Source organism: Apium graveolens, chromosome 3, assembly GCF_009905375.1.
Source record: "Apium graveolens cultivar Ventura chromosome 3, ASM990537v1, whole genome shotgun sequence".
NCBI lineage: Eukaryota > Viridiplantae > Streptophyta > Magnoliopsida > Apiales > Apiaceae > Apium > Apium graveolens.
In genome coordinates this window covers 8,195,538-8,213,719 of record NC_133649.1, presented here as the reverse complement: position 1 = coordinate 8,213,719, position 18,182 = coordinate 8,195,538, and the positions used below count along the sequence as shown (strand labels likewise).

Sequence of the window (18,182 nt, the reverse complement as noted above, 5' to 3'; positions counted from 1 at the left end):
AAATGGTACCTTTTTTTACAATAATTTCATAATACATTACTAACAAAATATTTGTCATTTTTTTTAATTGTTAAACGATAAATATTACTCCCTCCGTTCCTCCCAAATGTTTACATTTGGATAGGGCGCGGAGTTTAAAAAAAATGATAAAGTAGTGAAGAAAAGTTGAAAAAATGAGTAAAGTTGTGAGACCGATTAATATTATATGTATAAAGTGGGTATAGTGGAGGAAAGTAGTGGATGTAGTTAATTTAAAAATTATAAAAATTTTAGTATTTTTGAAAAATTTTGAAATATAAACAATTGGAAGGAACATCCAAAAAGAAAAGTGTAAATAAATGGGAGGACATAGGGAATATAAATTAACCAAGATTTGACGCAACCGAATTCGCTCCGGAGCGAACTCAAGAAAAAGAATAACAGAAAACGTTTTCTCGAAAATATTTTTTCAAGAATATCTTCTCTAGAAATTTATTTGAATTTTCACCAAGAAATGTCTTTTGAAAAATTATTTAAAAATATTTTTTCATTTTCATAAAAAATTCCATAAAATACGTTCCGTAGAAAACTTTTCAGGATAATAAAAAAAATCAAGAAAATATCTTACAGTCGTAGAAACTAACTTATAAAAAATATACCCTGGAAAAATATATATTTTTTTTAATAAATTTTTTATATCGTATAATTTTAATTAAATTATCGTATCTATTGCCAAACACTGTCTTCCTTGTCGCCTCAACCGGTGCAAACACTTTCAATGGCAGAAAAATTGGCACCTGAGAAACGACACACTTTCTTTCACGGCAGTATGTGATCTTCTTTCCATCTGTATCTATTATCAATATGCATACATATATAATTTTTCTTGAATTGTTCTTTATTAGGGCTTAAAACACCTCAATTAAAGTTTGCATTTTTATGTTTTAATTTCAGGTCAGAAGGTTTTTGAATGGGATCAAACACTTGAAGAAGTGAATTTGTATATTAATTTGCCTCCTAATGTGTTTTCCAAGCTGTTTTATTGCAAGATTCAGTCTAAACATGTTGAAATTGGAATTAAAGGCAGCCCACCTTATCTCAATGTATGAATTTGACCCACTAAGATTCTTATGTGAAAAAGTTTATTTTTTTAGTTGATTTGGCTTTGTTTTGATGTTTTATGAGTACCCTTTTGGTGGTTTTTGCAGCATGATTTGTTTTCGAATGTAAAGACAGATTCTTCATTTTGGACTATTGGTATGTGTGGTGTAAATTCTTGTTTTGTGTAATTAGTTATTTGGAGTGGAAGTTTTTAGTGTTGGGTTTCGGGTTTTGATATGGGGTTTTTTGTGACTGGCAGAGGATGATATAATGCATGTCACATTGCAGAAGAGGGATAAAGGTCAGACTTGGCCTTCTCTGATAGAGGGTCAAGGTCAGCTTGATCCTATTGCAGCTGATAATGAGCAAAAGCGACTCATGCTTCAGAGGTTTCAGGAAGAGGTGAGGCCTGTATGTTTGTATGATAGGTTTGTTTAGCTAAGTTTATTTATTTCGATTGTTGTATATGATAGGTTTGTTTAGCCAAGTTTATTTATTACTACGATTTTTGTTGCACGGGGCATCCCTTTGTAACACAATAGAATTAGAAAGGGCTCTGTTGTATCACTTGCAAGTGGCCACAAATGCAGTTATATCGTTAGAGTAACTTAAGTATGAGCCTTTAATTATGGCAACTCATGCAAGTCCAGTACTCTGCAATACTTGACCATGCATAAATGATTGTTTTAAAAATGCACAATATTATGAATATGTAGTTCATTTTGCTGACTCACCTGCCTCGCATGTTCTCTTGCTGTTTGCAGAACCCCGGATTTGACTTCTCACAGGCTCAATTTTCAGGGAACTGTCCTAATCCAAGGACATTTATGGGCGGAATCAAGTTAGATTGACAAACTTTGTCTGGTCGAACCTGCACGTAGGATATTTCTCACTGTTTAGACTTGGAGTAAATAAGTTGTAAGAATCAGTACTATGAATGCTTCATCATGTGATGACTAGCTTATCTGTTGTTCATTAATGTTTGTACCGCCACATCGTGTGAGTTGCACTTATGGGATCCTTCTGTTTTCATTGTATATATTTCTGTTTTTGTCAAGTATTGACCTTATGTATCGGCTCTTTTTTTGCGAAGTGTTGACATTAAATACTTTTTATATGTTTTTTCACAAAACTGCAAATTCCTATACACGTGTCTAGTCTCGTACAAATGTTCGGCAAAGTCGATTCCTGTATTATAAATGAACTTGAAAGGAATGGTCTAGAATGTGTTTCATCTATTTGGGTATCTCTGTAAGCACCAAAAATCAGTCTGGGTAGCTTGCTGATTCTGATGGGTAGTCCATCATGACAGGCCTGATTGTAGGTCATGTAGCCTGGTGTTTGGAAAAACAAGTGAATCTGAAAATTTGTAAATTTCTCTGGTTTATTAAACCATTGCTTTAGCAGGGACAAGTGTGTTATTCATTTGAAAGAATTCTGATTATTTTAATTGGAATTACACATTCTTCTTCTTTGTTTTTGTCGATGTTTTTTTTCCAGTTTTTGTGACTACTAATTTTTCCTAGCTAACTATTTTCTTGCGGAAGTTGTCTAATACCAATTATTCTGCTTTCATACACTTCTTATTGAACTTTTATTTCCACAAGAGCAGATGTAAGATGTATCCTCTATATTGTGTTTTGGAAGATGTAAACATAGATCATAACCGTTAACTGTTGATGAGGCGACAAGGAAGACGGTGTTTGGCAATTCGATATGTTAAGTTGTGTGTCTGGAACCTGATTGAGCTGGATAGTCAGGCCTCCTAGAAAGTAGTCCCTGAGCTGGTTGAAACTGAGCATCAACCATTCGGCTAACTTTAGACAGTTTTTAGTGGTAGTCTTGAGAAGACCTCCATTCCAGCTGACCATCAAGCTAAGGTACACCCCTCCTAGATTTCGTGAAGATCCTGAGTATTATTCTTGACTGTTAGTACCTACTTTGCTTTCCTGGTTATTGTGTTCTAGTTAATAAATCACAGTACTTTTATTTTTAATGTCATTACTTCTTGCAACCAATTTGAAACAACACTGCAGAAAATTTCATAATTAATAATTTTAAGTATCCGGTCAATGTATTTTCAAATACGTGCAAAAAGAAAACAAAGGGTACTTTTTTGTTTTGATTAAATTTCACTTTCCAAACAATTGCCACTAAAATTTACAACTTTAAACTGCGCTCTTGCAGTTATACTACCAAGTCTGAAGCAGTAAAAAAATAAGCAGTATTTGAAAGTTATTTTTTTTTTCACGAAAATAACTTTTTGAATCAAATTAGAGATTTGATCAAATGAAACCTCTAATATTATTGTTTGGTAGTTATCTTTTTGAAATAGTTTTTTATTCTCAAAAGCTAATTTTGAAAAAGCTACTAAGAGGAATTTTTTCAAGTAAATAGTACAATAAGCGAGTAAATAAAACATTTATTTACCAAACAGGTTTATTCAAAACATATAAATTCAATCAACTAATTGTGAAATAGGGTCGAAAGTTAACCGAGACTCCAAAGAAATATTTATAGAGTTTATTAGGGACCAAATTAATATGAGAATATGAGCCATCATTGGATGATTTGAAAAGAATTGAGTATTTCAAATTAGTTATTTGAAAATAAATAATTTAGTTCTATATCAACACTTTGCACTTTGTAGATTTGAGATGCCAAGCAGACAGCAGTATCACACTATCTGCGTTTGAGCATTTCCAAACTAAAAACACACACTTGCGTAAAAGCTTGAGTTTAGTCAGTTGCTAACACTGCAACCGCATTGACAGAAACCACACTAGCTAAAACAACTGTTGACAATGTAATAACTATATCAGCTTCTTTTCAGGGTAAAAAGATAAAAAGCGTAAAACATTCCAACACACTGAACAAAGCAGATTCAATGGAGTTACTAAGAATACTAGGAATCCCAGATTGGACCAAATGCAGGAATCCCAGAAGCCTTGCATGCATGTACAACATCTCTACTGCCCTCAGGATTACTTGTAACTATCACAACCTCTGCCTTCCATTTTTTCGCCACATCAACGCTCATCTCAGCTACATTAGGCCTCCCTAGCACATCTGTATCGTGCACGATAACCCTGTCCTTTGGAAATCCACTCACATAATTCTTGATTTCAGTTCCAAAATTTTGTTCCACCCCTTTGGCCACCCAAACTAAGCACACCTCAGTCCGGGAAGGCTGCATAAGAAACGATAAAAACACACATATTCCGGAGCCTGTGGCTACTAAAACAACTCTTTCGTATAAATTGACCAAGTAAGGCAAGCCTGCAAAGTGCAGAGTACGAATCCAAAGATGTGTTGGAGGGTTGGAGACTAGTGACATGGTGAAGTCCCCAACTGCACCAGCTAACATCATGTGCTCATCTTTTCCGTCTGAAATGATCCCGAATGCATGCCACTCCGAGAAGGGTGATGGGCTGATTCTTCCTAGTAATCCGGCTTTCACTCCGCCCTCAAATTTTATAATTGAGGCATGACCAGAAGGGGATGAGATATTTACCGGGACTCGTTTTACTGTCAGCCATGGTAAGATTATGAGACATGTTATGACTAATGTCAGCCATAATTCTGGCGCTTTTACATACTTAGAGAGACGAAAATGGTAGAGTTTTGAAGAAGGCTCGTAAGAAAGGGTGAGAACAATGAAGAGCCAAACTAACACAAGAGCTAACCAACCTGCAAAGCGGTGAATTCGTTCAAAAACATTGTGATGGAGATGACGGACAAGAGGGAACGCTGCCAAAGAAGATAACAAAACCAAAAAGAGAATAGCAAAGGCAACATAGATTGTCAAAAGCGATGATTCTTCTCTGTTTCGAATGGCAAGAATAATTGCATAAACAAGCCAAATTATGGAAGAAACACCACAACCACTATGTATTCCACCAAGTGATTGGAGAAATGCAGTTGTCGACGTCTTGATCCAAAGCGGAATCCATGCCCTCCCGAACACCTTAACTGCCAGCCAAAAAACACACCTTAAAAAGGCCTCATTTCTGCACAATGTCAAGGCCAATATATTGCCAATGGGGAAAACGGCTGGCTTTTGACTACCATAAGTAAAATGATCAGTTGCTGCCATCACCATTCCGACGATATTGAGTAACAGACTAACTACAAACAAGCGCTGGTAAACTGTAAAGAAGCCTTGATCACGAAGAATCACCGATAGTCTATCTTTTTTCAGTACAGGCTTCGGCAACTGCTTGTAGGCATTTACTTGGCCGACTAAATGCTGATTGTTTTCGAGGTCCATTATACTTGCATCCTCATCTTCATCTTCATCGACTTCGAGATCACAAAAGTGCCTGCTCCAAATGCCTAATGATCTCCTCAGCGAATTGGAGCCAGGAAACACCTTAGTCATTTTTTCTGTCCATGCAGGACGAATCCATCTCTCGGATTGAATGTGTTCTTTTCGAGTTAAAGCTGAAACGTTAAGGTTGTAATTGTTTGTGTAAGATTTAGCTTCAAATGCAACACCACGACAGCTTGAAGCTCTAGAGATGCCTGTCTCTTCCATTGATGTTAACGCAATAGCGTAATGAACCTTCAAGTTATTCCTGTGTGTGGTGTTTTATATGTGCAAGTCTTAAATTTATAGAGGTAATTTTCAACTATAAAATAAATTTGAAATGTTAAGTTAATACCCTTCAAATATGGCATATTCCCGTTAATTATACTACTTAAAACCCGTGCTATCCACGAATTGCATAGAATTTTTTAATATTATATTATTTTTAAAATTTTTTGAATTCAATTCTTAATTTTGTTTATTTAAAACTTTAAATAATATGATTTCATGATAATTATATTAGTAGGTGTATATATTCATAACTTTTTAAAACATTTAAACTTATTTAAAGTGATAGCATTGGTAAGACGAAAATATTATTATATTGAAACTATCATTTTATTGAGGGTAAAAATATAATGTCTTTATTAGGTTCGGACCGTAAAAAGTAATATTTTAGTATGATGATTACTTAATCGATTAACTATAATTCTAAATAAGATATTTGAAAATTACAATATTACTCATTGAACGATATAGTTTTATTGATAATTTTATGTGTATTTTAAAAAAAAATTATGTTTTAATTAAAATTTGATTTTTTAGTTCACATCAATAGGATACGAATTATACTTAGTCTAATATTAATTTGATTTATCTCGAATCAGTGATTTACATTATTTTATTTTAGGCCGATGCTAAATACATCGACCAAATCAAACTAATTATTTTTACTTTAATTTTATTTTATTTTTAAGTGTGGATCAATAAGATAATTTTGTTTAAGACTGAATAATTAGTATATATGATTTTATTTTTGTTGGTCGAATTGTATTTTTATTTTTGTTTTTTGTTAATTTGAATCAATTGTATAATGTATTTTTTTATCCTGGATAAATAAAATATATTATTTTATTTATCCAAGTTAATTAGTATAATTTTTTAGGAGGATGGATAATATTATTATTTTATCTTAGCCCGATTCACATGATATATCAACTAAATCTTAATAATGATATTTAGTTTGCTTAAATTTAATTAGACCGAAGTAACAAATTAGAATAATATAGAACTCGTTATGATTTAAAATATAAATTGGTAGAAGAAATTGAATTTAATAAAAATTATAATGATATAGAGTTTGATATAACATATAATTGAAACCGGTAAACCAATAAAGTAAATTGACTTCAATATCAATTAGAATTGATCGATCCAATAATTAGACTTAGAATAATTAAGTAAGGGTAATTAAGTAATTTTAGCAAGTACCGACCGACGGACTACCAATTTTTTAATGTTTCGTCTATTATAATATAGTATATTAAAATATAAATTGGTAAAAGAAGTTGAATTTAATATAAATTTTAATGATATAGAGTTTGATATAAAATATAATTGAAATTGGTAAACTAACAGAGTAAATTGACTTCAATATCTATTAGAATTAGAATTGATTGATCCAATAATTAGACTTAGAATAATTAAGTAAGAGTAATTAACTAATTTTAGCAAGTACCGACCGACCGACTACCAAATTTTTAATGTTTCGTCTATTATAATATAGTATAGATTGGTAGAAGAAGTTGAGTTTGATATAAATTATAGTAATATAGAGTTTGATATAAAATATAATTGAAATTGGTAAAACAATAGAGTAAGTTGACTCAATTTCAATTAGAATTAGAATTGATTGATCCAATAATTAAACTTAAATAATTAAGTAAGGGTAATTAAGTAATTTTAGCAAGTACCAAGACTACCAAACTTTTAATGTTTCGTGTATTATAATATAGTATAGATAATCAGAGATTTTTTGAAAAATATGAATTTTAAAATTTGTTTTTACAAAAATACGTTTTTTAATATTTTTATTTGTAAACATATAATTTCTTAAAATTTTGCAAAAATACGATTTTGAAATCAGCTTAACCTCCAATGCAAAACTCGACAATTTGGGTCTGAATACGAATAACCGAATCCAAATTCATGAAACTGTGATTCAATTCAAAATTTAAATTATACAATCCGATAAATATTCGTAAATTAATTTAAATCGACCAGGAAATTATTAAAACCGAAAATGATCCGAAATACTAGATCCGGTTATAATTGGAACATATCAAAATCGAATAATATATTATCCGAACCAAATATGACTCGAATTAAGCAAAAAAAATTATTCTTAAATCAGTTTTATGTTTATGATAACATAATTATCTAAAGATAATTTTTTGTAAAAGTAAATTATATTATATTGAAAATACTATATTTAACTAAAATATTTTTTAAAGTCTCACAAATTAAAAAATTGAATAAGTTATGATCCGAAAATATCATAACCAAATTTAATCCGAACCGAATTTTGTACGATTTTAATTCGAATTTTATCTGATTTTAAATTTAATCCAAACAAATGTCACTAATTTTCAGAAAACGTAAAAGGAGAACCGAGTTAGTTCTTTGTGCAAACGGTATTTTTGCAAATATTTTTAAAAAATAGTAAAATCGCAAACAAACTAAAAAAAAAGAAGTATTTTTTTTTTATAATTTCTCTTATAAATTTTAGTACAAGGAAAAGAATTGTTGGCTGCGTAAGTGAATTTGGTACAGTTTATAGGATATATTTTATAAATAATTTTTCAGGTGTGGTTCAAGTATTTTTTGATTAACCTGACATTGACCGGATTTTGCCCAATTCAAACCAGAACCAATATTCAAACCTAAGTTTACAATTTTAATTAGAATCGTTACCTTAATTGGATTGTAATATACTTTTAAATAATTCTAATCAGACATGCAATCGAATTTTATAACATAAACAGATTAGTATTCGGAGTGCTACATCTTTTCTTACCGCGTGCCTATAAATATAACGCAATTGATCAACAAAACCTACGACATAACATGGAAGAATTCAATAAACAATCGACGGAACTAAAGATCAGAGACATGATGTTCGACATTAACGATGTCACCGACGATTCAAGTGACGACAGTGATGATGATATTGTACCTGAAGTAGTCTTGCCGCTAAATTTTCTTGATCCTTTAACGCCTGAGCAACGTGTGTTAATGAATCAACAACTTTCTGCAAGAACTCAATCAAGTTCTAGAGTTGCAAAAAACGTTACGGGAACTGTCGAGGGCTCGAAACTTGTCGAGGTTAATAAGTTTAAGCAGTTTTGGAATGCGGGACAGTATGAAGCAGGAGGTGATCATGTTGAGACAGAGACATGCAACATGGATCGTCTTCGAGTTAGTCCACAGTTTCTGCACTCGAATGCAACAAGTCATAAGTGGGCGTTAGGCGCGTTTGCTGAGCTTTTGGATAATGCATTAGATGAGGTATGTAATGGTGCAACTTTTGTTCATATTGATGTTGTTAGAAGTAAGAAAGATAAGAGTAAGATGTTGTTAGTGGAGGACAATGGTGGTGGCATGAGTCCAGATATGTTGCGACAATGTATGTCGCTTGGATATTCTTTGAAGAGTACTCAGGAGAATGCTATTGGTCAGTATGGCAATGGTTTCAAGACTAGTACTATGAGGCTTGGAGCGGATGTTATTGTGTTTTCGCGGTGTCGTGGGAAGGATGGAGGATGTCCTACTCAGAGTGTTGGCATGTTGTCTAGAACGTTTCTGACGAGGACTAATCAGGACGAGATTGTTGTTCCTATGATTGATTATAGGAAACAGGGGGGTCGTTGGAATATGATTGTACGTTCTTCGGCTGATGATTGGAGACATAATTTGGATACTTTGCTGATATGGTCACCGTATACTAGTGAAGCAGAGCTGTTTAAAGAGTTTGATTTAATGAAAGATCAAGGTACGCGTGTTGTGATATTTAATCTTTGGCAGGATGATACAGGGGAACTTGAACTTGATTTTGATGCAGATAAGCATGATATTCAGATTAAAGGGGCTAATAGAGATGAAAAGAAGATTGAGATGGCTAAGAATTATCCGAATTCTAGGCACTTTCTGACATATTCACATTCTCTGAGGAGCTATGCAGCTATTCTGTATTTGAGAGTTCCTCCTTGTTTTCGGATCATTCTTCGTGGGAGAGATGTTGATCATCATAACATAGTTAATGATATGATGTACAAGCAGGAGCACATCTACAGACCGGCTCGAGTTACTGATTTGGTAAAGGGACAATCTCAACCGTTTGCTAATGTCATAATTGGATTTGTAAAAGATGCTGAATCTCATATTGATGTTCAAGGGTTTTGTTTATATCACAAGAATCGCCTCATTAACCCGTTTTTGAGGGTCTGGAATGCTGCTGGAAGTGGTGGTCGTGGCATCATAGGTGTTATTGAAGCTGATTTCGTAAAACCAGCTCATGATAAGCAGGGATTTGAGCACACAGATGCCTTCAATAAACTCAAGAAACGGATTTCTGTAATTCAGAAGAAATACTGGGCAGAAAAACGCGATCAAGTTGGCTATGCTAAAGCAAAATTCAGTACTGCTGAACAAAGTGACTATGAAAATTCTGCACAACCAATAGTGAATAAAGTGAAGAGGGCCTTCCAAGAGTTAGATGCAGGAGACGATAGGCAAAAAGCACCCGAGCCATTACCAAAAAGACGCGATTATAAGCAAGCACCGGTGTCTCAAGCAGCCAGCAGCAATGTTAACAATACGCAAGATCACTCCAATGCAGATCACTTCAATGCAGCAGAAGAAATAGAAAAGTTGAAAAAAGAAAATCTCGAACTTAAAGAGAAGCTAAAGGAAATTGAAGGACTGAAAGTGGCTGATCTTACGAAAGAGTTGCAGAATGTAAAGGACAGGAACAATGCAATGGAAATAAATTTAAAGCAAGCACAAGAGAAGATAAGAGAGTCTGACAGAGAACAAGAGACTTTGATTGATCTTTTTGCAGAAGAAAGATGTCGTCGAGATCAAGAGGAGGAGAACTTAAGGAGGAAGCTAAATGAAGCTTCTCAGACAATTGAAGATTTAGTGAACAAGCTGAAACAGCATGAGAAATTTACAGTTTAGAGTTTCATTATTTGGTTCATAAGCTGTAGTATTCAACTAGCTAATAATGTATGTTTGTTTCTCTCATCAGTACTTTGCATCTTGATAAAATTCCATATTAATCTAGTTTTTTTTCAATAATTCTATTATTGTATGGATTTATATTTCGCATCAAAATCGCCCAGAATATTTTGAATCAATGTTCAGTTCAGATATAATTTAAAGTAGGGTTTTTCTAGTGTTTATTTATGGCTACATGCTTAAATATCAAAAATTGTAAAAAATTTCCATTTTAATTGTGGAGATTTTATGTATGCATGAGATTGTCATTATTAAAGAAGTAAGAGCTAATCAAATAGAATTAGTTTTATTAAATTTAGTGATTAGTGTGCGCCAAGTAAAAAGACAGTTTGAAGTATTGGGTGAAAAGACAACTAGACAGAGCGATACTTTATTTAGGATCTGTTTGACAATTTTGTTTATTGGCTTATAAACCCGTAACAACTTATTGACTAGTTTTTGTCGACCCAACTTATAAGTTGAATTTATAACTTAAAAGCTGATAAGTTGAATGTTAGTAACGACGACGTACTTTTTCTCAACTTATTTTTTATTTTTCATTTTTTTTATCAATTTTAGTTTTAAAATATACTTTTAAAATGTTAATCAAACTTAAATTATATAAATTAAGATAATTATATTTAAAAATTATTTATTTTAGTTCATTTAAATAAAAAAAATTATGATTTATAAGTTAAATTATCCAAACATTTATATAATTTATAATCATTTATTAACTTATCACTTATCAGTTATTTATTCGATTTAGATTTAAATAATAAGTTATTTATTTTAAGATTTTCCAAACGGGCACTTAATCTTGCTTCAGTTCCTAAATCAAGAGCTTTGTATATTTCCTTATTTTTATTGATTACATTTGATGGAAAAATCTCAATTCTGGTAACTTTTTCTAAATCAATAGCCTTGAACCGGAAACTTAACATTGCTTGAAATTACATGACCAAATGAGGCACGGTGCACACCAAACATTGCCTCAAACACTGTTTTAAATTTAATTAAAGCTAAATATATCAAATTGAGTAACAAAAAAAATTGTTTTCAAATTTCGCAATGTTGATGACGCAAGTGATTTGAGAAGATATTTTGTTGAAATTTATGTCAACATAAAGCTATTCGTTATTATTAATTGAATTGTAATCATTTCAATTAGACATTGATACATGACATTTGATATTATTTTTGAAAAACAATTAGAGACTTTTAATTTAGCAATTTTCATTAAATTATAACCTCCATATCTTTCTCTAATTCGTAGTAAGAAGAAATATTATTTTAGCTAATCACAGAGCCATAATAAGAAGAAATTGATTATCAAAACGTATCATAAGTTAGAATAGAATCATAAGTTCACAAGTAATAATACTCAATATATAAACTCCAATTTTCCATCATTACGTGATAAACTACATTATAGCGATGAAACTCAAACGTAGCTAAATAACATTAGGAGCAGCCTGCATGTTGTCATCATGTATGTTCTGCCAAGTACCAAACCTTCTGAAAATCAACCAGCTAGCTAGCTAGGGCAAGGAAGTAGCATCTGGATTGGAAAGACGAGACGAGCCGATAGGTACAGGAGTAAATCTATCAGGTGATTCTGGACTAGTTTCTGGATTAGGTCCAGATGGCACGAGTCTCTTCACTTCTCCAACACCAACACCACCAGGTGCAAATCTGTCGGGTGATTCAGGACTAGTCTCCTGATTGGGTCCGGATGGCACGAGTCTCTTTTCTTCTCCAACACGGACCGCTCTGGGCAGTTTAAACCCTAGCTCTTTAAAAAGAGTCAGGCTGCTTCTTCTGTTTCGTATGAGCCGTGCTTCTGATGAGAAAACAATCATGAGAATCTGCAGAATAATTAGAAAACTTTTAACGGTAATTGAATTACTAATCGCCATCTATCTCTGCTAGGTTTAATAGAAAATTAATTAAGGCTGATGCATTGTAAGTAATGTACAGAGGCACTCGTATTTATAGTCACCACGTAATGAACAATTGAGGGAATGTTTGTGACTGCCTCAATGGCATGTTAAAGATTTGCATAGAAAGGAGATTTTTGGGCGATTTTTTGTAGAGTAACGGTAGTAAATCAAAAATTGTAAAAAAAAATAAATTATAAAATGATGTGGAATGACACATGTTGTAATTTAATTCGTGTGCACGTACGAATGTATGCGGAGTTCTATATTATTTTGAGAAAAGTTACCATTTATAAAGTATTTGGGAAAAAATTATAAAAATATTTGGGGTTCTAGCAATTTTATTTTTTGTAACATTTATTTAATAGTATTATTTCTTGAACCCCAAAAATCTTCCCCTTATTTTGATTCGCGATCTCATATGTATATATGCGGATTCTTATATAATTAAGACGAAAGTTACTAACTATACATATGGGATATTGGGGGGATTTGGGTTACTAGCATCCTCTTATTTCTTACTTGACCAAAAAAAAGAATTATTGATTTCTTGCCATTTCCCAGCTTATTTTCCTTGGATTAACTTCTTAAAAAAGGAGGATTATTTTTCTAATTATAGGAGAATATTGCAGTAGAATAAAACCGGTCCACTTTATAATACAGTAATCTATAAAAAAAACATACAACTATAGAGGATTAGAATTTAAGAGTATCTCCAACCATATAAAATTCTTAGATAAAAATTATTAATACATATTATAAATAAAAAATATAAAGATTATATAAAAAAAATGTCATCTCCAATGGTACATTCTCCTTATTTATAAATTTAGTCAACGTGTTGATGTTGACAATATATTGTCCTACATGTGCAATTTAGTCAAGCAATTATAGCTAACACTATTGGCTCTAAAGATGTAGCTAGAAAAAGCTTCTCCGAAAATTGAAAATTTAGTGAACAATAAATTAAAGCAGCATGAAAAATTTACAATCTAGAGTTTTGTTATTTGGTCCATAAGCTGCTAGTATATATTTTCAAAATTTACAATTTAAAGTAATTTTCTCATCACTTGCAAGTATTTTCATTCCGGTATGTATCTATGTTCGCATTATAATCATCCAGCATTTGTATATTTTATTTTTGCTAAATGAATTAATATTCAATTTCTCATATAATTTGAAGTATTCACACAAAACAGAGTGCCGTTTAATTTTATCTAGGGGTGAGCGCGGTGTGGGCGGTGCGTTTTTTTTCTCAAACCGCAAACCAAACCACACATGCAGTTTGATCAAATTTCCAAACCGCAACTGCACCACATAACCTAAAAACTGCATAAACCACACCACAAAAAGGCGGTGCGGTGTGGTTCACTGCGATTTATACATTACAAGTTCGAAAATTTTAAATAAATACAAAACTTAAATTAATTAAATTTCCGAATAATATAACAAAGTCGTTAATATTCTTCACTATTAAATGAGTTCACTATTAAATATGTGGTTTTGTACCATGTATCTCATTATTTTTGAAGAAACACAAATAGGATGATCACCACGCAACAATTGGTCTTGCAGAAGAAACAAGATGATCACTAAGTAAGCACTCCTAGTATGTTAAATAGAATCAAACTTAATAAATGAAATCATGAAATATAAGTATTATATATATATATATTAAATATTGCGGTGCGGTGCGGTTTGAACCGCATTTCAGAAATTTAAAACCACAACATGCACCGCACCGCGCGGTTTATTAAAAATTCAAACTGCAACCGCACCACGAAAATTAAAAATCGCGTTTTGCGGTACAGATTGATGCGGTGCGGGTAGTTTTTGCGGTTTGTGCGGTTTTCTGCTCCCCTAATTTTATCTTGCTTTAGTTGCTATTGGGCTTGTTAGATGCTAGTAGTTATTGGGCTCAACAATCCATGGTTGGTAGGTTACAACTAACTAGGCCTTTGACAACTCCTGCCGTTTTTACAACACTTTGTCTTCTTAACAGGGTTTCATATGGAATCAACTCATCATTCATGAACAGTTTCGAGACTCTAGCAAATTCTTACTTTATTTTGAAAAAATATGCTCTCAATGTTATATTTTTATCATTTATAATTATATATATATATATATATTACAAAACCTGGTCAACAATTTTAAGATCTCCTGATAATGGAAGCAAATCATATTTTATAATATTTTAGTTTATTATCATCACCCCATATTTTCCTCTCACCCCCCTCAAACTCACGATACTCAATTCGAGAGTTTGCCAAAATTAAAAAAAAACAGAATTGTCCGCTTAAATCAGCCACTTGAATCAGTTTTCTCGTTCTGAATTTTACGTTTTAATCAGCCACTTAATTTAGTTTTCTTATTCTGAATCGACCGCTTTAATCAGACACTTGAATCTTTTTTCTCTTTCTAATCAGGTTTTCATCCTCGTATTCGTCATCTTGTTCTAGTCATAATCTCTATCACAATTATTACAAAAATCTTCTTTTTTGTTGTTGTTGAATTGACATATTAAGTTTTAAAAATTCGCCATCATTATCAATGGTCGTCGTTGTTTCCAATCGAGAAATGATTGTCATTCATTTTATCGTCTCCGATAAAAAAATGATTATCGGATCGTCTTCACTGCTTCCATTTTGTCATTATCTCTTTTTCCGTCTCACACCACACCACGAACTCTCGTGACATTTTTTTTCTTGTACTTGCAAACTCTTGTGAGGATAACCTAGATTTTGATACCATGACATAATATACTCTCCATGTTATACTTTTCTCACATAATAATTTAATATATATATATATATATATATAACAAGACTTAGTCAACACATTTAAGATCTCCTAACAATAGAAATAAATTATATCTTATAATATTTTAATTTATTTTCATCTCCACATATTTTTCGATCAAATTTCTTTAAATTTAAATGAAATAAGCTTTAAAAGAAGGTTGGATGGCTTTAAAACTCGACATAAGTACAACATGTGTCGAATAAGGATTTCTAGAAGCTGTCTTATTAAAATGGGTTTTTTATCATAAATTGATTAAACTAATCATGTCATGTGTTGTATCAGCAAATTACTAGAGTACTCATGCAGGTCGGGAATTTGGCTCTATAGTTCCATAGAGAGGAATACATCAACGTGATCCGTTATCCTATTATCTTTTTATGATTTGCGTTGAAGGTTTCACTACATTGATTCATGATTATGAAAGGAGACAACTGCTAAAAGAAAGACGGGTGGCTCAAAATGCTTCAAAAATTTCACATATATTTTTTGCATACGACAATTTTATATTTTGCAAAGTCACGACACAAAGTGCTGATAATATGATTCAAATGTTAAAAATCTTTGATCGAGCTTCAGGACAACAGATTAAGTGGAAAAGTCTTCAGTATTTTCTAGTAAAAATACTAATGAAGAGGTGAAATATAATCTACTACATTGGCTCCGTTTTAAAGAGGCAGGGGATCAAAGTCTTTACTTGGGGCTTCCAGGTATAATGCATAGGAAAATGACAGCCGTGTTTAGTTTTTTAAAGTGCAAGCTTCGAGAAAGCATTTAAGTATGGAATAAGAAGACCTTATCGAATCGGGGAAATAAATTTTGCTTAAAATGATAGCACAAACTCTTCCTAATAATGCAATGAGCGTATTTCTTTTACCTATTGATTTATGTCAGGACATGAACATATAATGTGCAAATTCTGGTGGAGTTCAAATCAAAAAAAGAAAATATCTATTCGTTGGATGAGTTGGGAGAACATGTACAGAAGAAAGAGTGTGGGAGGACATGGGTTCAGAAGCATCCGAGACTTCAATGTGCCTTTACTTGGAAAATAGGGTTTGAGGCTGATAAACGATCATGATCTGCTTGTTAGTAGGATCTACAAAGCCATAAACTTTTCAGATATTGATTTTATTAATTCCAAGGTAGGAGGTAACCCGAGTTACATATGGCGAAGCATCATGAAGGTACGACCAATGTTAAAATAAGACATTGGATGCATAATTGGAACTGGTGACACCGGTTTCATTCTTAATGTACCTTGGCTCCCAGATATTAACGATCCATACGTCCATACGAGAAGCAAAGCAATACATAATGCAAAAGTATCTTCGTTGATGAGCATATATGAAAATCAGTGGGACCATTAACTCATACTGAACATATTTGAAGATAGGGATGCCAATTTGATGCTTTCAATCTCGGTCAATAAAACTGAGAAAGATGCATGGTACTGGAAGTTTGAAAATATGGGCCACTATTTAGTCAAGAGTGCATATGGCTTGATTCAGGATAGGAAGGTAAATAATAATATCGAAGAAAATTCTGGTTTTTGGAGACAACTTTGGAAATTAAAGATATCTCCCAAAGTTAAACATTTCATTTGGAGAGCCATCACAGGAAGCCTGCCAATAAAACACAATCTCAGGTGTGTAAAAGAATTGAAATTAACACATAATGTTCAGTGTTCCAGAATGATGTAGAGTCGATTTTATATATATTGGTAACATGTTCCTCTGTTAATGATTGTTGGTTAAACTCAGGAATGTCACCTTTACAAGGTGAGTTCTGTTATAGCCAAAATTTGGTAAAAAAGATATCCAGATCAAAGTCGGGTCAACATAACTCATTTTGGGCGGATGCCAAGTAAATCAATTTTCGCGGATGGGTTGGCGCGAGTCAAACCCCTTGGACAGCTTGGCGAGCCAAAACCCTTGGACAGGTCAGGGCAAGCCCTTACCATTGGAAGAGTTAGGGCGAGCCCTAAATGTTTGATTGACAGATTCCTTGGACGGATTCCTTGGACATGATTACTTTGACAGATTCATACATTGGCTTTCCTTGGACAGAGTTAAGTTGAGCCCTAACCTTTGAATAAGTTAGGGCGCGCCCTATAATGACAAAAGAAGAGATCAAAGGCTGATGACACATGGTGGCGCCAACATACAAAATTGTTTGGGCGCGCCCTTAGATTTTACTTGGCACAATACAACTTTGTCGTGCTACTTGAACGTACTTTTTGGATACTTCGGGAAGACGATGGATGATTATTACTAACATATTTGCTGCAGGTACCCTATTGAAGAACTCCTTCCTGTAATGCAACCACAGGAAGACGATGTCCGTGGTCAGAGACCTCCAGGGGTATGCCTGGACGGAAGGCCTCCTCCTGTAGTCAATGAGTGTCCTCATTGGGGATGTGGGGTAAATTCCGGTGTGTGCTTTGGGAGCTCTGTCTCTGTAGTCAATGGGTGTCCTCGTTGAGAAACTTCGGAGTATCCTGCACTTTGTACCCAAAAGCTTGGGATCACTTGTCCTGCAATCTGGTAGGGGCTCCTTATCCGGGGGACAAGGATGCGTCCAATATTTGGGGTGAACCACGGCTATACCTGCGTTCACGGACTAGAGAAACAGCTGTTAGCGGAGGGTTATCCTTGGCCAGGGAGATGCCTTATCCGTGAAGTCTCGAAGCCGCGGACGAGCCTTGGGATTTTGTGGTTAGGCCTCATCGGCCGACATTCCTAAAGCTAGTAGAAGACGATTTCCAGTAGGTT

General features: G+C 33.2%; 3 protein-coding genes across 3 annotated transcripts; 2 read left to right on the top strand and 1 right to left on the bottom strand.

The window, feature by feature from the left end:
* Positions 1-657: 657 nt before the first annotated feature.
* Positions 658-2,172, top strand: LOC141710564 (uncharacterized). The gene is made up of 5 exons (XM_074513129.1): positions 658-806; positions 934-1,082; positions 1,188-1,236; positions 1,340-1,482; positions 1,845-2,172. The coding sequence occupies exons 1-5, from the start codon at positions 758-760 to the stop codon at positions 1,929-1,931; spliced, it is 477 nt and encodes a 158-aa protein (XP_074369230.1). The 5' UTR covers positions 658-757; the 3' UTR covers positions 1,932-2,172.
* Positions 2,173-3,985: 1,813 nt separating this feature from the next.
* On the bottom strand, positions 3,986-5,686 carry LOC141713823 (adenylate-forming reductase 03009-like). Its single transcript, XM_074517394.1, has one exon. The coding sequence runs from the start codon at positions 5,615-5,617 to the stop codon at positions 3,986-3,988; it is 1,632 nt and encodes a 543-aa protein (XP_074373495.1). The 5' UTR covers positions 5,618-5,686.
* A 2,838-nt stretch (positions 5,687-8,524) lies between these two features.
* On the top strand, positions 8,525-10,711 carry LOC141710563 (protein MICRORCHIDIA 7-like). Its single transcript, XM_074513128.1, has one exon. The coding sequence runs from the start codon at positions 8,561-8,563 to the stop codon at positions 10,625-10,627; it is 2,067 nt and encodes a 688-aa protein (XP_074369229.1). The 5' UTR covers positions 8,525-8,560; the 3' UTR covers positions 10,628-10,711.
* The last annotated feature ends 7,471 nt before the right edge of the window (positions 10,712-18,182 follow it).

Bases quoted from the DNA above. Each gene is read 5' to 3' on its own strand.
- LOC141710564 (XM_074513129.1), top strand. From the start codon at position 758: ATGGCAGAAAAATTGGCACCTGAGAAACGACACACTTTCTTTCACGGC. The intron at 807-933 runs GTATGTGATCTT...TTTTAATTTCAG, and splicing joins ACACACTTTCTTTCACGGCA to GTCAGAAGGTTTTTGAATGG. The intron at 1,083-1,187 runs GTATGAATTTGA...TGGTTTTTGCAG, and splicing joins GCAGCCCACCTTATCTCAAT to CATGATTTGTTTTCGAATGT.
- LOC141713823 (XM_074517394.1), bottom strand. From the start codon at position 5,617: ATGGAAGAGACAGGCATCTCTAGAGCTTCAAGCTGTCGTGGTGTTGCA.
- LOC141710563 (XM_074513128.1), top strand. From the start codon at position 8,561: ATGATGTTCGACATTAACGATGTCACCGACGATTCAAGTGACGACAGT.